Consider the following 15526-nt stretch of genomic DNA (forward strand, 5'->3'; position numbering starts at 1 on the left):
AGAGAGGGAGCTTGCAACATCGGCAGAAGCTTCCTCTCCATATCGGAGTGTCCCGGCTTGCAGGGGAAGGACATCCATGGTCGACTCTGACAGACGGAGGCCTCATTAGACAGAGCCCCATACCCCCACAGCAAGACTGATGAGTAGCAGTTGCCAAGACTTCACCACCCTCTCCCACAGACATGATGTACATCACTGAGACAGACCCTTGTGGCTTCTTCCATTAACAGAGATTCCATCTTTCCACCAATCCTCCATCACTGCGATTGAAAACTACCCATTTTCATTCCTGTTATTCCGATGGGTTATCGATCCGCAACTTCACTCTGATTCTCCCCCAGACGCTGCCCGACTTGAGTATTTCCCGCGTATTCTGCCTCTGTTTTGATGCAAGAGCAGTGGACACCTGTGACTCCCCAGTGTGCAGATTGGCCAAAATGCACAGTGTCCTGCTCTCCATAGTTCCACACCAGATCAACATTAACAGCGTCTGTTAATGATGCAAACAATTCCTTAAATATAGTGAAAAGTTGTTGTAACGGGAGTGCAGTCAGGACTACAATAGGATATTCAAGATTCAAAAACTTTATTGTCATTCCAACCGTACATCAGCTCTGCAGGGCAGAATGAGACAGCGTTTCCCAGGAGCAGTGCAATCATAACATAGCAAACGCAACACTAAATAATAAACACAACAATAAATAATAAAACACAACAGCCAGATGTCGCTTTAAAACAAGTTATAAGTGTCCGGTGCAAGTTAAAAGTGTCCAAAGCAGAGTCAGATAGAGCAGCTATTTAGCAGTATGACTGCCTGTGGGAGGAAGCTGTTTAGTAGCCTTGTGGTTTTAGTTTTGATGCTCCTGTAACATTTACCTGATGGCAGAAGAACAAACAGTTCATGGAGAGGGTGTGAGGGGTCTTTAATGATGTACCGTGTCTTCTGGAGGCATCGACTCTGAAAGAGGTCTTGGAAGAAGGTAGGGAGACCCCAATAACCTTCCCTGCTCCCCTAACCACCCCCTGCAAGGCTTTTTTGTCGGCAGCACTGCAGCTGGAGTTCCAGGTTGTGATGCAAAAGGTCAGCACACTCTCAACCACGCCTCTGTAGAATGTAGTTAAGATGTTAGTGGGGAGTGATGCTTGTTTAAGCTTCCTCAGAAAGTGCAATCAGGGGAATGTTCACCTTCACAAATAACTAGAACCAGAACATGAGGATTGGACATTTTCAGGGACATCCATTGCTGTCAATTCCGTGTCTGCGAACAGAATTTTACTTTCTGTCCTAATATCCATGGAAACATTGAATTTATTCATGTAATCTCAAACACTGAATGTTGAAATACAGTTATAAAGTTCTTTGTCAGATGAGCCATTTAACGTTTTGAATATGTTCTCTGTTCCCATGGAAGATGTTCAACAGAAACACAAGGAGACTCTGCGGGCACAAACTGAAACACTGAGAGTGAACACAATCCTGATGAGGGAGAAGGTGAAGGTTTTCCAGCTGGCTGATCGATACGCTGAGCTCACGGTCATTTCTACTGTTCGAGATCGGAGACTGGTGGAACATGAGCTGCTGGCAAGAGGCAGAGACCATGAGGATTATAGAGAGAAACAACTCCACAGACATCTGGAAAAAATCCGTACTGATCAGTTATTCCAGAGCAGCTTTTCCCGGAGTAAATCCAAATCTAGGAATTCAGCAGCAGTGGCCGGAGTCCCGGGGATCGGGAAAACAACGATGGTACAAAAGATTGTTTATGACTGGGCCATGGGGAAAATATACCAACAATTCCAATTTGTCTTCAGTTTCAAATTCCGAGATTTAAACACCACTAATTGTAGAATAAACCTGAGGGAACTAATTCTGGATCAGTATCCTTACTTTGGGAATATCCTGAGAGAAGTCTGGAAGAACGCAAAGGGATTACTGTTTATATTCGATGGTTTAGATGAATTCAAACACAAAATCGATTTTGCGGACAGTTGGAGAGATACAGAACCCAAGCACCAGTGCCCAGATCCCGGTTGGAGGTGTGAAGTGTCTGACATTGTGTACAGTTTAATCCAGGGCAAGCTGCTCCCAGGGTGTTCAGTGCTGGTGACCACCCGCCCCACTGCGTTACATTTATTGGAAAAGGCGGATATCAGTGTCTGGGCTGAAATCCTGGGATTTGTTGATGAGGAACGGAAAGAATATTTCATCAGACATTTTGAAGATCAGACGGTTGCGGAAGCTATTTTCAAACACGTGAAGGAGAACGAGATCCTGTACACCATGAGCTACAACCCCTCCTACTGCTGGATCCTTGCTCTGGCACTGGGCCCCTTCTTCACACAAAGAGTCAGGGACCCACAGCGAGTTCCCAAGACCATCACCCAACTGTACTCCTACTATATTTATAACATCCTGAAAAACCACGGCCGTGAGATTGAGAACCCCTGTGATGTGTTACTCAGGGTTGGTCAGATGGCCTTCAGAGGAGTGTTCGAGAAGAAGATTGTGTTTACAGATGGAGATTTGGTCAACTACAATCTGCAGCCTTCCCAGTTCCTGTCCGGGTTCCTGATGGAGCTTTTGGAGAGAGAGGATTCTGCCCAGAGCGTGGTGTACACATTCCCACACCTCACCATCCAAGAGTTTGTAGCTGCAGTCGCACAATTCCTGAATCCACATCCCGGGGATATCCTGAAATTCCTCACTGATGCCCACAACACGACAGATGGGCGATTTGAGGTATTTCTCCGTTTTGTTGCTGGTCTCTCCAACCCAATGACAGCTCGGGGCCTGGTGGAGTTTCTGGGTCCATTTCCTCATGAAACAACCTGCCGGGTGATTGACTGGGTGAAGGAGGAGGTTAAATGCAAGAGTGGAAACACAGGGAGTGAAGCTGGTAAAAGGAGCCTCCTGAACACATTGCACTACCTGTTTGAGTCTCAGAATCGTGGACTGGCTCAGGACACACTGGGATCTCTGGAAACACTTTCATTCGGTGGAATGACACTGACCCCGATTGACTGCGCGGTCCTGTCTCATGTCATCGGACTCTGTGATACAATAAAACACCTCGACCTGGAGAACTGCCACATTCAGTGTGAAGGAATCCAGCGGCTGGGACCCGGGCTGCACAAGTGCCAGGAGTTGAGGTAACTTGATTTATCTCTCACTCTGAACTGTGAAACTGTTCTATTGTGTCATTGCAACATAAAGGGATTTGGGTTAAACTGTGATAAATCAGATTGTGAAGAATTGTGACAAATGCCCAGGGGATAGGTCAGTAATTCCCCAAGGACGGGAGGGTTCTGTTGTTCCTTGTGAAGGGATGTTGGAGACTTCATCAGATCAGTGAATAACGACCATTGGTTTAATGGTAGTAAATCACAGGAATAGTCGTGTTTCCTGCTGCCTGTGACACGTCCATTGACAATGTTCCTTCTCACTGTTACTGACACCCAGACCGACACTGACTGCAGCAGGTGGGTCAAAGATTCACACCCCCTTCCCAGTGAGGGACAAGAGACCGTCAGCAGACTGTCCCAGTGAGAAGGAAAGAAATACCATTGAGATTGTCCTCCCCTGCCCTTGATAGTGTGTGACTTTGCTCACTACCAGATACACAGAGAGCGAGGCCGCATCTCCTCTGGGTCTCTGTTCAGACCCAACACACACGAACAAAAATTTTCTGCATCCTCTCGTCTTGTAGAATTAACGTTTACCTTTGGAATCCTCCTGTGGGGCCTCTCATCCCAATCCCCCTTTGATTCTGAGGGATCTCGTCCCCACCCCATTCCTCCTGTGGGCTCTCTATTACCCTTTCCTCATCCTCCAGTGGAATGTCATTTCCCCACCCCCTTCCGGCAGGATCTTTCTTCCCCATGCCCCTTCTTCCCGTGGGATCTCTCTTCCCCATTCCCCTTCCTTCTGTGGGTTCTCTCTTCTCCATTCCCTTCCCTCCAGTGGTATCCCTTCCCATCTCCCATCCGCCTATGGGATCACTCTTCGCAAACCCCCTTCATCCTGTGGGATCTCTCTTCCCCATCCCCCTTCCTCCTGTGGAATCTCTCTTCCCCATCCCCCTTCCTCCTATGGGATCTCTCTACCCCATCCCCCTTCCTCTTGTGTGATCTCTGTTCCCCATCCCCCTTCCTGCTGTGGGATCTCTCTTCCCCCATCCCCCTTCCTCCTGTGGGATCTCTCTTCCCCATCCCCCTTCCTCCTGTGGGATCTCTCTTCCCCATCCCCCTTCCTCCTGTGGGATCCCTCTCCCCCATCCCCCTTCCTCCTGTGGGATCTCTCTTCCCCATTCACCTTCCTCCTGTCGGATCTCTTTTCCCCATCCCCCATCCGCCTATGCACTCCCTCCTGTTGGATCTCTCCTCCCCATTCCCCTTCCTCCTGTTGGATCTCTCTAACCCATCCCCCTTCCTCCTGTGGGATCTCTCTTCCCCATCCCCCTTCTTCCTGTGGGAACTGACCTCCCCATATTCCTTCATAGAATTGTAAAATCATAGAACACTACAGCATAGAAAACAAGCCATTCGGCCCTTCTGCTCTGTGCTAAAACTTTATTCCGCTAGTCCCATTGACCTGCACCCAGTCCATAACCCTCCCATCCATGCATCTATCAGATTTATTCTTAAAACTTAAGAGTGTGTCCGCATTTTTCACATCAGATGGCAGCTCATTCCACACTCTCACGACTCTCTGAGTGAGGACGTTCCCCCTAAACCTTTCCCCTTTCACCCTGAAGCAAAGTCCTTTTGCAATTTATCTCTCCTAATCCGTGTGGAAAGAGCCCATTCGCATCTACCCTGTCTATACCCCTCGTAATTGTGTAAACTTCCATCAAATCTCCCCTCATTCTTCTGCGCTCCAAGGAATTAAGTCCTAACCTGTTCAATCTTTCCTTGTAACTCAACTCCTGAAGAGCCGGCAACATCCTCGCAGATCTTTTCTGCACACTTTCAGTCTTACTGATATCCGTCCTATAGTTCAGTGACCAGAACTGCACACAATACTCCAAATTTGCCCTCACCAATGTCTTATACAACCGCACCATAACATTCCAACTCCTATACTCAACTTTGATTTATGAATGCCAGGATGCCAAAAGCCTTCTTTACAACCCTGTCTCCCTGTGACGCCACTTTCCGGGAATTATGTATGTGAACTCCCAGATCCCTTTCTTCCTGCGCACTCCTCAGTGCCCTACCATTTACTGTGTATGTCCTACCTTGATTTGTCCTTACGAAATGGAACACCTCACACTTGTCTGCATTACATTCCATCTGCCATTTTCTGGCCTATGTTGCCAGTTGGTCCAGATTCCTCTGCAAGCTTTGAAAGCCTTCCTCGCTGTCCACAATGCCTCCAATCTTAGTGTCATCAGCAAACTTGCTGATCCAATTTATCACACTATCATCTAGATCATTGATATAGACAACAAACAACAATGGTCCCAGCACAGATCCCTGAGACACACCACTAGTCACAGGCCTCCAGTCTGAGAAGCAATGATCCACTACCACTCTCTGTCTTCTCACACACAGCCAATTTCGAATCCAATCTGCAACCTCTCCATGGATACCTAGTGTCTGAACCTTCTGAACTAACCTCCCATGTGGGACCTTGTCAAAAGCCTTACTAAAGTTCATGTAGACAACATCCACAGCCTTTCCTTCATGTGCATTCTTGGTAACCTCCTCGAAAAACACTACAGGATTCATTAAACACGATCTGCCATGAACAAAGCCATTCTGACTATCTTTAATCAGCCCTTGTTTGTCCAAATCCTTGTATATCCGATCTCTCAGAACACCTTCCAATAATTTACCTAATACCAATGTCAGGCTCACTGGCCTGTAATTACCTGGTGTATTTTTGGAGCCTTTTTCAAACAACGGAACAGCATGAGCTACCCTCCAATCCTCCGGCACCGCACTTGTGGTGAAGGACATTTTAAATATTTCTGCCAGGACCCCTGCAATTTCTACACTAGTCTCTCTCAAGGTCCGAGAAAATATCATGTCAGGCCTGGGGGATTTATTTACCTTTATTTGCTGTAAGGCAGTAAGCACCTCCTCCTCTTTAATCTCTATATGTTCCATAAAACATAGAATAGTACAGCACATTACAGGCCCTTCAGCCTACAATGTTGTGCCGACCCTCAAACCCTGCCTGACATATAACCCCCCACCTTAAATTCCTCCATATGCCTGTCTAGTAGTCTCTTAAACTTCACTCATGTATCTGCCTCCACCACTGACTCAGGCAGTGCATTCCACGCACCAACCACTCTCTGAGTGAAAAACCTTCCTCTAATATCCCCCTTGAACTTCCCTCCCCTGACTTTAAAGCCATGTCCTCTTTTACTGAGCAGTGTTGCCCTGGGGAAGAGGCGCTGGCTGTCTATTCCTCTTAATATCTTGTACACCTCTATCATGTCTCCTCTCATCCTCCTTCTTTCCAAAGAGTAAAGCCCTAGCTCCCTTCATCTCTGATCATAATCCATACTCTCTAAACCTGGCAGAATCCTGGTAAATCTCCTCTGTACCCTTTCCAATGCTTGCACATCCTTCCTATAGTGAGGTGACCAGAATTGGACACAGTACTCCAAGTGTGGCCTAACTAGAGTTTTATAGAGCTGCATCATTACATCGCGTCTCTTAAACTCTATCCCTTGACTTATGAAAGCTAACACCCCATAAGCTTTCTTAACTACCCTATCTACCTGTGAGGCAGCTTTCAGGGATCTGTGGACATGTATCCCCTGATCCCTCTGCTCCTCCACACTACCAACTAAATTGCCATTTACTTTGTACTCTGTCTTGGAGTTTGTCCTTCCGAAGTGTACCACCTCACACTTCTGCGGGTTGAAATCCAGCTGCCACTTCTCAGCCCACTTCTGCATCCTATCAATTTCTCTCTGCAATCTTGGACAATCCTCTACACTGTCTACAACACCACCAACCTTTGTGTCATCTGCAAACTTGCCAACCCACCCTTCTACCCCCACATCCATGTCGTTAATAAAACTCACAAAAAGAAGAGGTCCCAGAACAGATCCTTGCGGGACATCACTAGTCACAACCCTCCAATCTGATTGTTCTAGCTCCACCATGACCATCTGCCTTCTGCAGGCAAGCCAATTCTGAATCCACCTGGCCAAACTTCCCTGGATCCTATGCCTTCTGACTTTAAGAATAAGCCTACCGTGTGGAACCTTGTCAAATGCCCTACTAAAATCCTTGTAGATCACATCCACTGCACTACCCTCATCTATAGGCCTGGTCACCTCCTCAAATAACTCTATCAGGCTTGTTAGGTACGATCTGCCCTTCACAAAGCCATGCTGACTGTCCCTGATCAGACCATGATACTCTAAATGCCCATAGATCCTAGCTCTAAGAATCTTTTCCAACAGCTTTCCCACCACAGATGTAAGGCTCACTGGCCTATAATTACCTGGACTAGACCTACTACCTTTTTTGAACAAGGGGACAGCATTCGCCTCCCTCCAATCCTCCCGTAACATTCCCGTGGACAACGAGAACATAAAGATCCTAGCCAGAGTTTCAGCAATCTCTTCCCTTGCCTCGTGGAGCAGCCTGGAGAATATTCCGACAGGCCCCGGGGACTTATCCGTTCTAACAACTCCAACACCTCCTCTAACTTAATATCAACATGCTCCAGAACATCAACCTCACTCATATTGTCCTCAACATCATCAAATTCCCTCTCATTGGTGAATACCGAAGAGATGTATTCATTGAGGACCTCGTTCACTTCCACTGCCTCCAGGCATATCTTCCCACTTTTATCTCTAATCAGTCCTACCATCATTCCTGACATCCTATTGTTCCTCACATAACTGAAGAATGCCTTGGGGTTTTCCTTTATCCTACTCGCCAAGGCCTTCTCATGCCCCCTTCTTGCTCTTCTCAGCCCCTTCTTAAGCTCCTTTCTTGCTACCCTATATTCCTCAATAGACCCATCTGAACCTTGCTTCCTAAACCTCGTGTATGCTGCCTTCTTCCACCTGACTAGATTTTCCACTTCACTTGTCACCCATGGTTCCTTCACCCTTCCATTCTTCATCTTCCTCAGCGGGACAAATTAATCCCTAACATCCTGCAAGAGATCCTTAAACATCGACCACATGTCCATAGTACATTTCCCTGCAAAAACATCATCCCAATTCACACCCGCAAGTTCTAGTTTTATAGCCTCATAATTTGCCCTTCCCCAATTAAAAATTTTCCTGTCCTCTCTGATTCTATCCTTTTCCATGATAATGCCAGAGAGCGGTGATCACTGTCTCCCAGATGCTCACCCACTGACAGGTCTGTGACCTGACCCGGTTCGTTCCCTAATACTAGATCTGGTATGGCATTCCCCCTCGTCGGTCTGTCGACACACTGAGACAGGAATCCATCCTGGACACACTTAACAAACTCTGCCCCATCTAAACCCTTGGAACTAATCAAGTTCCAATCAATATTAGGGAAGTTAAAGTCACCCATGATAACAACCCTGTAATTTTTGCACCTTTCCAACATCTGCCTCCCAATCTGCTCCTCGGTATCGCTGCTGCAACCAGGGTCCTATAGAATACCCCTGGTAGAGTAACTGCTCCCTTCCTGCTCCTGACTTCCACACATACTGACTCAAAAGAGGATCCTGCTACATTACCCATCCTTTCTGTAGCTGGAATAGTATCCCTCACCAGTAATGCCACCCCTCCTCCACTTTTCCCCCCTCTCTATCCCTTTTAAAGCACTGAAATCCAGGAATATTGAGAATCAATTCCTGTCCTGGTGCCAGCCAAGTCTCCGTAATGGCCACTACATCATAATTCCATATATGTATCCAAGCTCTCAGTTCATCACCTTTGTTCCTGATGCTTCTTGCATTGAAGTACAGGCACTTTAGCCCTTCTACCTTACTGCCTTTATACCCTTTATTCTGCTGCTCTTTCCTCAAAGCCTCTCTATGTGTCAAATCTGTCTTTACTCCATGCACTTCTTTCACTGCTCTATCGCTCCGGGTCCCATCCCCCTTGCAAATTGGTTTAAACCCTCCCGAACCAAGCTAGAAAACCTACCAGCAAGGATATTGCTCCCGCTTGAGTTCAGGTGCAACCCATCCAATCTGTACAGGTCCCTCCTTCCCCAGAAGAGATCCCAATGGTCCAAAAATCTAAAACTGTGCCCCCTGCAGCAACTCCTCAGCCACGCATTCAACTGCCATCTCCTCCAATTCTTACCATCACTATCACGTAGCACTGGCAGCAATCCTGAGAACACCACCCTTGAGGTCCTGCTCTTCAGCTTTCTGCCTAGTTCCCGAAACTCACACTTCAGGACCTCATCCCTCTTCCTGCCTATGTCGTTGGTACCGACATGTATCACGACTTCTGGTTGCTTTCCCTCTCGTACCAGAATGTCATGTACCCGGTCAGACACATCCCGGACCCTGGCACCCGGGAGTCAACAAACCATGCGGGTTTCCTTCTCACGTCCACAAAATCTCCTGTCTGCTCCCCTGACTATAGCGTCTCCAATGACGACAGCACTCCTCTTCTCCATCCCTTCCTTCTGTACCACAGGGTCAGACTCAGTGACAGAGGCCCTGCCACCGTGGCTCACATCTGGTCGGTCGAACTCACCAACAGTATCCAGGACGGTAAACTTATTATTCAGGGGAATGGCTACAGGGGTGCTCTGCACTACCTGTCTACTCTCCTTCGCTTTCCCCCCTCGGACTGCCACCCAATGACCTGCTTCCGGCAGCCTAGGTGTGACTACCTCCCTGTAGCTCTCGTCTATGACTGCCTCATTCTCCCATATGAGTCGAAGGTCATCCAGCTGCTGCTCCAGATTCCTCACACGGTCTTCCAGATCGCCCAGCCGCAAGCACTTCAGGCAGATGTGACTCTGTGGGAGAGGGGAGTTCCCCCAAGACTGCCACATCTCACAGGAGAGGCAAATCACCGTCTGAGGAGGCATTGTAAAGACCTGTCAAAGCCTCAAATCTCCACTCATTCGCTGGCCGCTTTCCACGGGCACTCAGCTTGAGCTACCCCTCTATTTATTTGTTTGAGCTTTACAAACTGCTTGGTCAATCAGCTGCTTTCTGCTGAGTCTGAGCTATTCAAACTTTGGTTGTCTTGATTTGCACAGTCCAACTGCCAAAACTGCCAGAATCTCTCGAGTCAAAGCCTCAAATTTCCACTCCTTCACTGGCCCACTCACTCACTGGCCGCGTTCCATGACACTACTGTTTGTTTCCTTTAATTCCATATCCGCTATGCCAGTTTCCTGAGTAGAAACTGACGCAAAAAAACTGTTTAAGACCTTCCCCATCTCGTGATGCTCCACACATAGACAACCACTCTGATCTTCTAGGGGACCAATTTTGTCCTTTACTATCCTTTTACTCTTAATATACTTGTAGAAACCCTTCGGGTTTACCTTCACATTATCTGCCAACACAACCTTATGTCTTCTTTTTGCCTTCCTGATTTCCTTCTTTAGTATTCCCTTACATTCTCTATACTCTTCAAGTATCTCATTTGTTCCTTGTTGCCTGTACCTGCTAAACACCTACTTAACCAGATCGCCAATATCCCTTGAACAACAAGGTTCCCTATCCCTGTTAACTTTGCCTTTAATCCTGGCAGGAACATGCAAACTCCGGATGTAAGCGCAGTTCAGTAACTCCACTTACTGAATACATCATTGCCAGAAAACAACTTATCCCAATCCACTCTTCCCAGATCCTCTCTCATTTCCACAAAATTGGCCCTTCTCCAATTCAGAACCTTAACTGGTGGACCAGTCCTATCTTTATCCATAATTATCTTGAAACTAATGACATTATGGTCACTGGACCCAAAATGTTCGCTTACACATACTTCTGTCACCTGACCTGTCTGATTCCCTAATAGGAGATCAGGTACTGCACCCTCTCTCGTTGGTACCTCAATATATTGATTTAGAAAACTTTCCTGAACACCTTTGACAAACTCCACGCCATCTAACCCTTTCACAGAGTGGGAGTCCAGGTCAATATGTAGGAAGTTAAAATCCCCTATGATTACAACTTTCTGTTTCTTACATTGGTGTGCTAACTCTCTACAGATTTGCTCCTCCAATTCTCTCTGACTATTGGACCGTATATAATAATACCCTATTCGTGTGGTCACACCTTTCCCGTTCCTCAGCTCCACCCATATGGCCTCTGTAGACGAGCCCTCCGGGCTGTCCCGTCTACGCACAGCTGTGAGATTCTCCCTGACTAGTAATGCCACTCCTCCCCCTTTCATCCCTCCCCCTCTATCACGTCTGAAACAACGTAACCTCGGAACATGAAGCTGCTAGTCCTGCCCCTCCTGCAAACCAAGTCTTACTAATAGCAATAATGTCGAAATCATCATGTGCCAATCCATGCCATAAACTCATCTGCCTTACACACAATACTCCTTGCATTGAAATAGATGCAACTGAGAACATTTCTATCACGTACAAACCATTGATATCTGTCTATACAGGCAGTCCTCTCATGACCATTATCTTCCTCCACATCTGCTCTAACACTCTACCCCTTCGCCCTGCAACCTTGTTTAAAACCCCCGGAGCAGAACTTGCTAACCTACCGGCAAGGATGTTAGTCCCCCTCCAGTTCAGGTGCAAACTGCCCAATTCGAACTGGTCCCACCTCCCCTGGAAGAAAGCCCAATTGTCGAGAAACATGAACCCCTCCATCATGCACCAACCCCTCATCCACGTAGTTAGCTGCATTATTTCTAGCCTCACTAGCACGTGGCACGGGTAGCAGTCCACCTGTGAGATCTCACTTTCCCATACCCCATTCATCCTCTCTGATCTCTGTTCCCACTCCCCCTTCCTGCTGTTGGATCTCTCCTCAGCATCCCCCTTCCTCCTGTGGGATCTCTCATCAAAATCCCCCGTCCTTCTGTGGGATCTCTATTCCCTACCCCCTTCCTCCTGGGAGTCCTCTGCTCCTATGCCCCTCTTCCTGTCAACTCACTTCCCATGCTCCTTCGTCCAGTGGGATCTCTCTTCCCCATTCCACTTCTTCCCATGGGATCTCTCTCCCCCATCCCCCTTCCTCTTGTGAGATCTCTCTACCCCATCCCCCTTCCTCCTGTGGGATCTCCCTTCCCCATCCCCCTTCCTCCTGTGGGATCTCTCTCCCCCATCCCCCTTCCTGTTGTGGGATCTCTCTCCCACATCCCCCTTCCTGTTGTGGGATCTCTCTCCCCCATCCCCCTTCCTGTTGTGGGATCTCTCTCCCCCATCCCCCTTCCTCCTTTGGGATCTCTCTCCCACATCCCCCTTCCTGTTGTGCGATCTCTCTCCCCCATCCCCCTTCCTCCAGTGGGATCTCTCTCCCCCATCCCCCTTCCTCCTGTGGGATCTCTCTCCCACATCCCCCTTCCTGATGTGGCATGTCTCTCCCCATCCCCCTTCCTCCAGTGGGATCTCTCTCCCCCATCCCCCTTCCTCTTGTGGGATCTCTCTCCCCCATCCCCCTTCCTCCTGTGGGATCTCTCTTCCCCATCCCCCTTCCTCTTGTGGGATCTCTCTTCCACATCCGCTTCCTTCTGTGTCTTTCCATCCTTTACCTTAGGTGATGTCTCTTCCTCCATCTCCCATCGACATTTCCCGATTCTCAAATCTTCCTCACTGTTTGACTTTCTCCCCTTCACCCCTGCCCTTTCAGACTGTCTCATGTCAGGAACACTTTTCTATCCATCAGGGAATGAGGGAGAATATGTGGAGTTTACAGGGTCACACCGACAGACGAAATTACTGACATTCGGTGAATTCATTGGAGCTGGGCAGTGAGGGACATTGACAGTGATGGGAACTACGATCATTGAATTAATAAAGGGTTTAATGTTCCCTGAAATATCCGTGTGAGAGAAATGCCCTCAGACCCACGGTTTTAATCACTATGTTCATCAATCTATCTGTTTGTGTTTAGACTGAACGATAATAAACTGGGTGATTCAGGAGTGAAACTGGTGTCTGCGGCTCTGAGGAACCCGGAGTGTAAAATACAGACACTGGGGTAAGTACCAGACTGTGGGAGATTGTGGTTGCAGTCACTGGGTGTCTGACACTGAACATTAATATGATCAGTAATTGTGTTACTGATAAACACTGGGGATTTGTACCATCTCCTGTCTCTCTGTGTCCTTCACCCTCACCCTCTCTCATCTCCAGGCTGTGGGATGTCGGTCTCACAGATTCTGGTGCCAAGGATCTTGCCTCCGCACACAGTACAAACTCATCACTGACAGTGCTGAACCTGGGATCAAACTCTCTGACAGACGGATCTGTCCCCGCTCTCCGCCTCCTCATACAGACCCTCCCGAGTCTGAAGTGGATCCGGTGAGTGTTGGTGTGAATGTTCAATGTGATAAAATATCAGCGGATCCACGGGTTTTCTGGTGATATTTGTCTGTGAGTGTTGCTGAAACATTAACCCCGGTCACTGTTACTGACACTGTTGTGCAATCTGTTTATTTCATCTTTATTCTTCCATCTGTTTCAGGCTGTGGAACAATCGGTTCAGTCGGGCCGGGGGAAAGGAACTGAGATCTCTGCAGGAACCCAGACCTGGACTGAGAGTGGATCTGTGAACATCTGAATGTGTGAACATCCCCGCCCGCGGGATGGGGACATTTGGCCGACTCCCCGCCCTCCCCTTTAACTCCCGCCCTTACCTTTAACGGCCGTGCGCCGGGGCTGATTCCCAACGGTTTTAACGGACCCGGCTCGGGCCTCGCGCTGTGTGCGTCGCTCGCAGCGTTCCCGCAGTGACGTGTTTCCGCCTGCTGTCCGGCGGGGCAGCTTCCGCCGGATGTGCGTGTTGGAGACTCCCCACGTGACACCCGGGGGAATTACCCGGACAGGAAGAGCCCAGGGGTCCGGGGCTCAGTCTGGGACACCGGTGTCCCGTGGTGGGGGTGATCCCGGGAGAGAATCCTTTTGCTCCCTTTGCTGAGTACAGTGCATTCGGCAGTCTGGCCGATATAATGATGTTAAATTGACAAATACTCTGGCAGTGACCCTGGATCTGCAGCGATCCCGGACACGGCCCTGAAGTGTGATTTTATAATCATCGGTTCCCCGATGCAGAGTGACGGACAGAAACGGGACTGATTATTCAAACTGTCAGTCCTTGTCGCCGGTCAGTTAATTGTGTGTGACTGTGAGCAGATTATTTATTCCCGCACGTTAGCAGCTCACACGTTGTTTCATTTATATTTCTCATAAAAAATCAATAAACCACTGTATCTTCCTGTCTTGTGTCGGACTCGAGTTTTATTTGAGGTTTCTGTTGCTCTCCACACCCTGTGCACTGCAACAGTGGGTCGGAGCTCCTCACACTGACACAGTAGCGTCTCAGCTCCAGGCTGAGGGAGGTCGGACAAGCAGAGTCTAGGAGCCCAGGATCTCATCTCCACCAAAGCCCATTCCGTCCCATCACACACTCCCGGGGTCAGACACAGAGTGAATCTCCCTCCACACCGTCCCATCACACACCCCCGGGGTCAGACACAGAGTGAATCTCCCTCCACACCGTCCCATCACACACTCCCGGGGTCAGACACAGAGTGATTCTCCCTCCACACCGTCCCACCACACACTCCCGGGGTCAGTCACAGAGTGAATCTCCCTCTACACCGTCCCATCACACACTCCCGAGGTCAGACACAGAATGATTCTCCCTCCACACCGTCCCATTACATACTCCCGGGGTCAGAGAGAGAGTGAATCTCCCTCCTCACTGTCCCGTCACACACCCCCGGGGTCAGACACAGAGTGAATCTCCCTCCACACCGTCCCATCACACATTCCCGGGGTCAGACACAGAGTGAATCTCCCTCCACACCGTCCCATCACACACTCCCGGGGTCAGTCACAGAGCGAATCTTCCTCCACACCGTCCCATCACACACTCCCGGGGTCAGACACAGAGTGAATCTCCCTCCTCACCGTCCCATCACACACTCCCGGGGTCAGACACAGAGTGAATCTCCCTCCTCACCGTCCCATCACACACTCCCGGGGTCAGACACAGAGTGAATCTCCCTCCACACCGTCCCATCACACACTCCCGGGGTCAGACACAGAGTGAATCTCCCTCTACACCGTCCCATCACACACTCCCGGGGTCAGACACAGAGTGAATCTCCCTCCACACCGTCCCTTTACACACTCCTGGGGTAAGACACAGAGTTAATCTCCCTCCGCAACGTCCAATCACACAATCCCGGGGTCAGACACAGAGTGAATCTCCCTCAAAACCATCCGATCACACACTCCCGGGGTCAGACACAGAGTGGAGCTGTTGTGATTGCGCTGGGAGAAATCGAGGAAAAACTGCTTTATGAAGGTCTTAAGTTTCTTGGAAATTGGTTTGGAACGTCTCTTGAACATCTAAGTGAGCGGCCGGTTTTGAGTGGAAGCTTCGTTTGGAGTTTTT

At 48.8% G+C, this 15526-nt stretch overlaps 1 protein-coding gene across 1 annotated transcript; it reads left to right on the forward strand.

Moving 5' to 3' along the window:
- Positions 1 to 1378: 1378 nt before the first annotated feature.
- LOC140721184 (NACHT, LRR and PYD domains-containing protein 3-like) lies at positions 1379 to 14333 on the forward strand. Its single transcript, XM_073036045.1, has 4 exons — positions 1379 to 3150; positions 13016 to 13102; positions 13258 to 13425; positions 13589 to 14333. Exons 1-4 carry the CDS (start codon positions 1391 to 1393, stop codon positions 13674 to 13676), a joined length of 2103 nt encoding a protein of 700 aa, XP_072892146.1. The 5' UTR covers positions 1379 to 1390; the 3' UTR covers positions 13677 to 14333.
- The last annotated feature ends 1193 nt before the right edge of the window (positions 14334 to 15526 follow it).

The sequence above is a fragment of the Hemitrygon akajei genome, unplaced genomic scaffold, assembly GCF_048418815.1.
Source record: "Hemitrygon akajei unplaced genomic scaffold, sHemAka1.3 Scf000052, whole genome shotgun sequence".
Lineage (NCBI taxonomy): Eukaryota > Metazoa > Chordata > Chondrichthyes > Myliobatiformes > Dasyatidae > Hemitrygon > Hemitrygon akajei.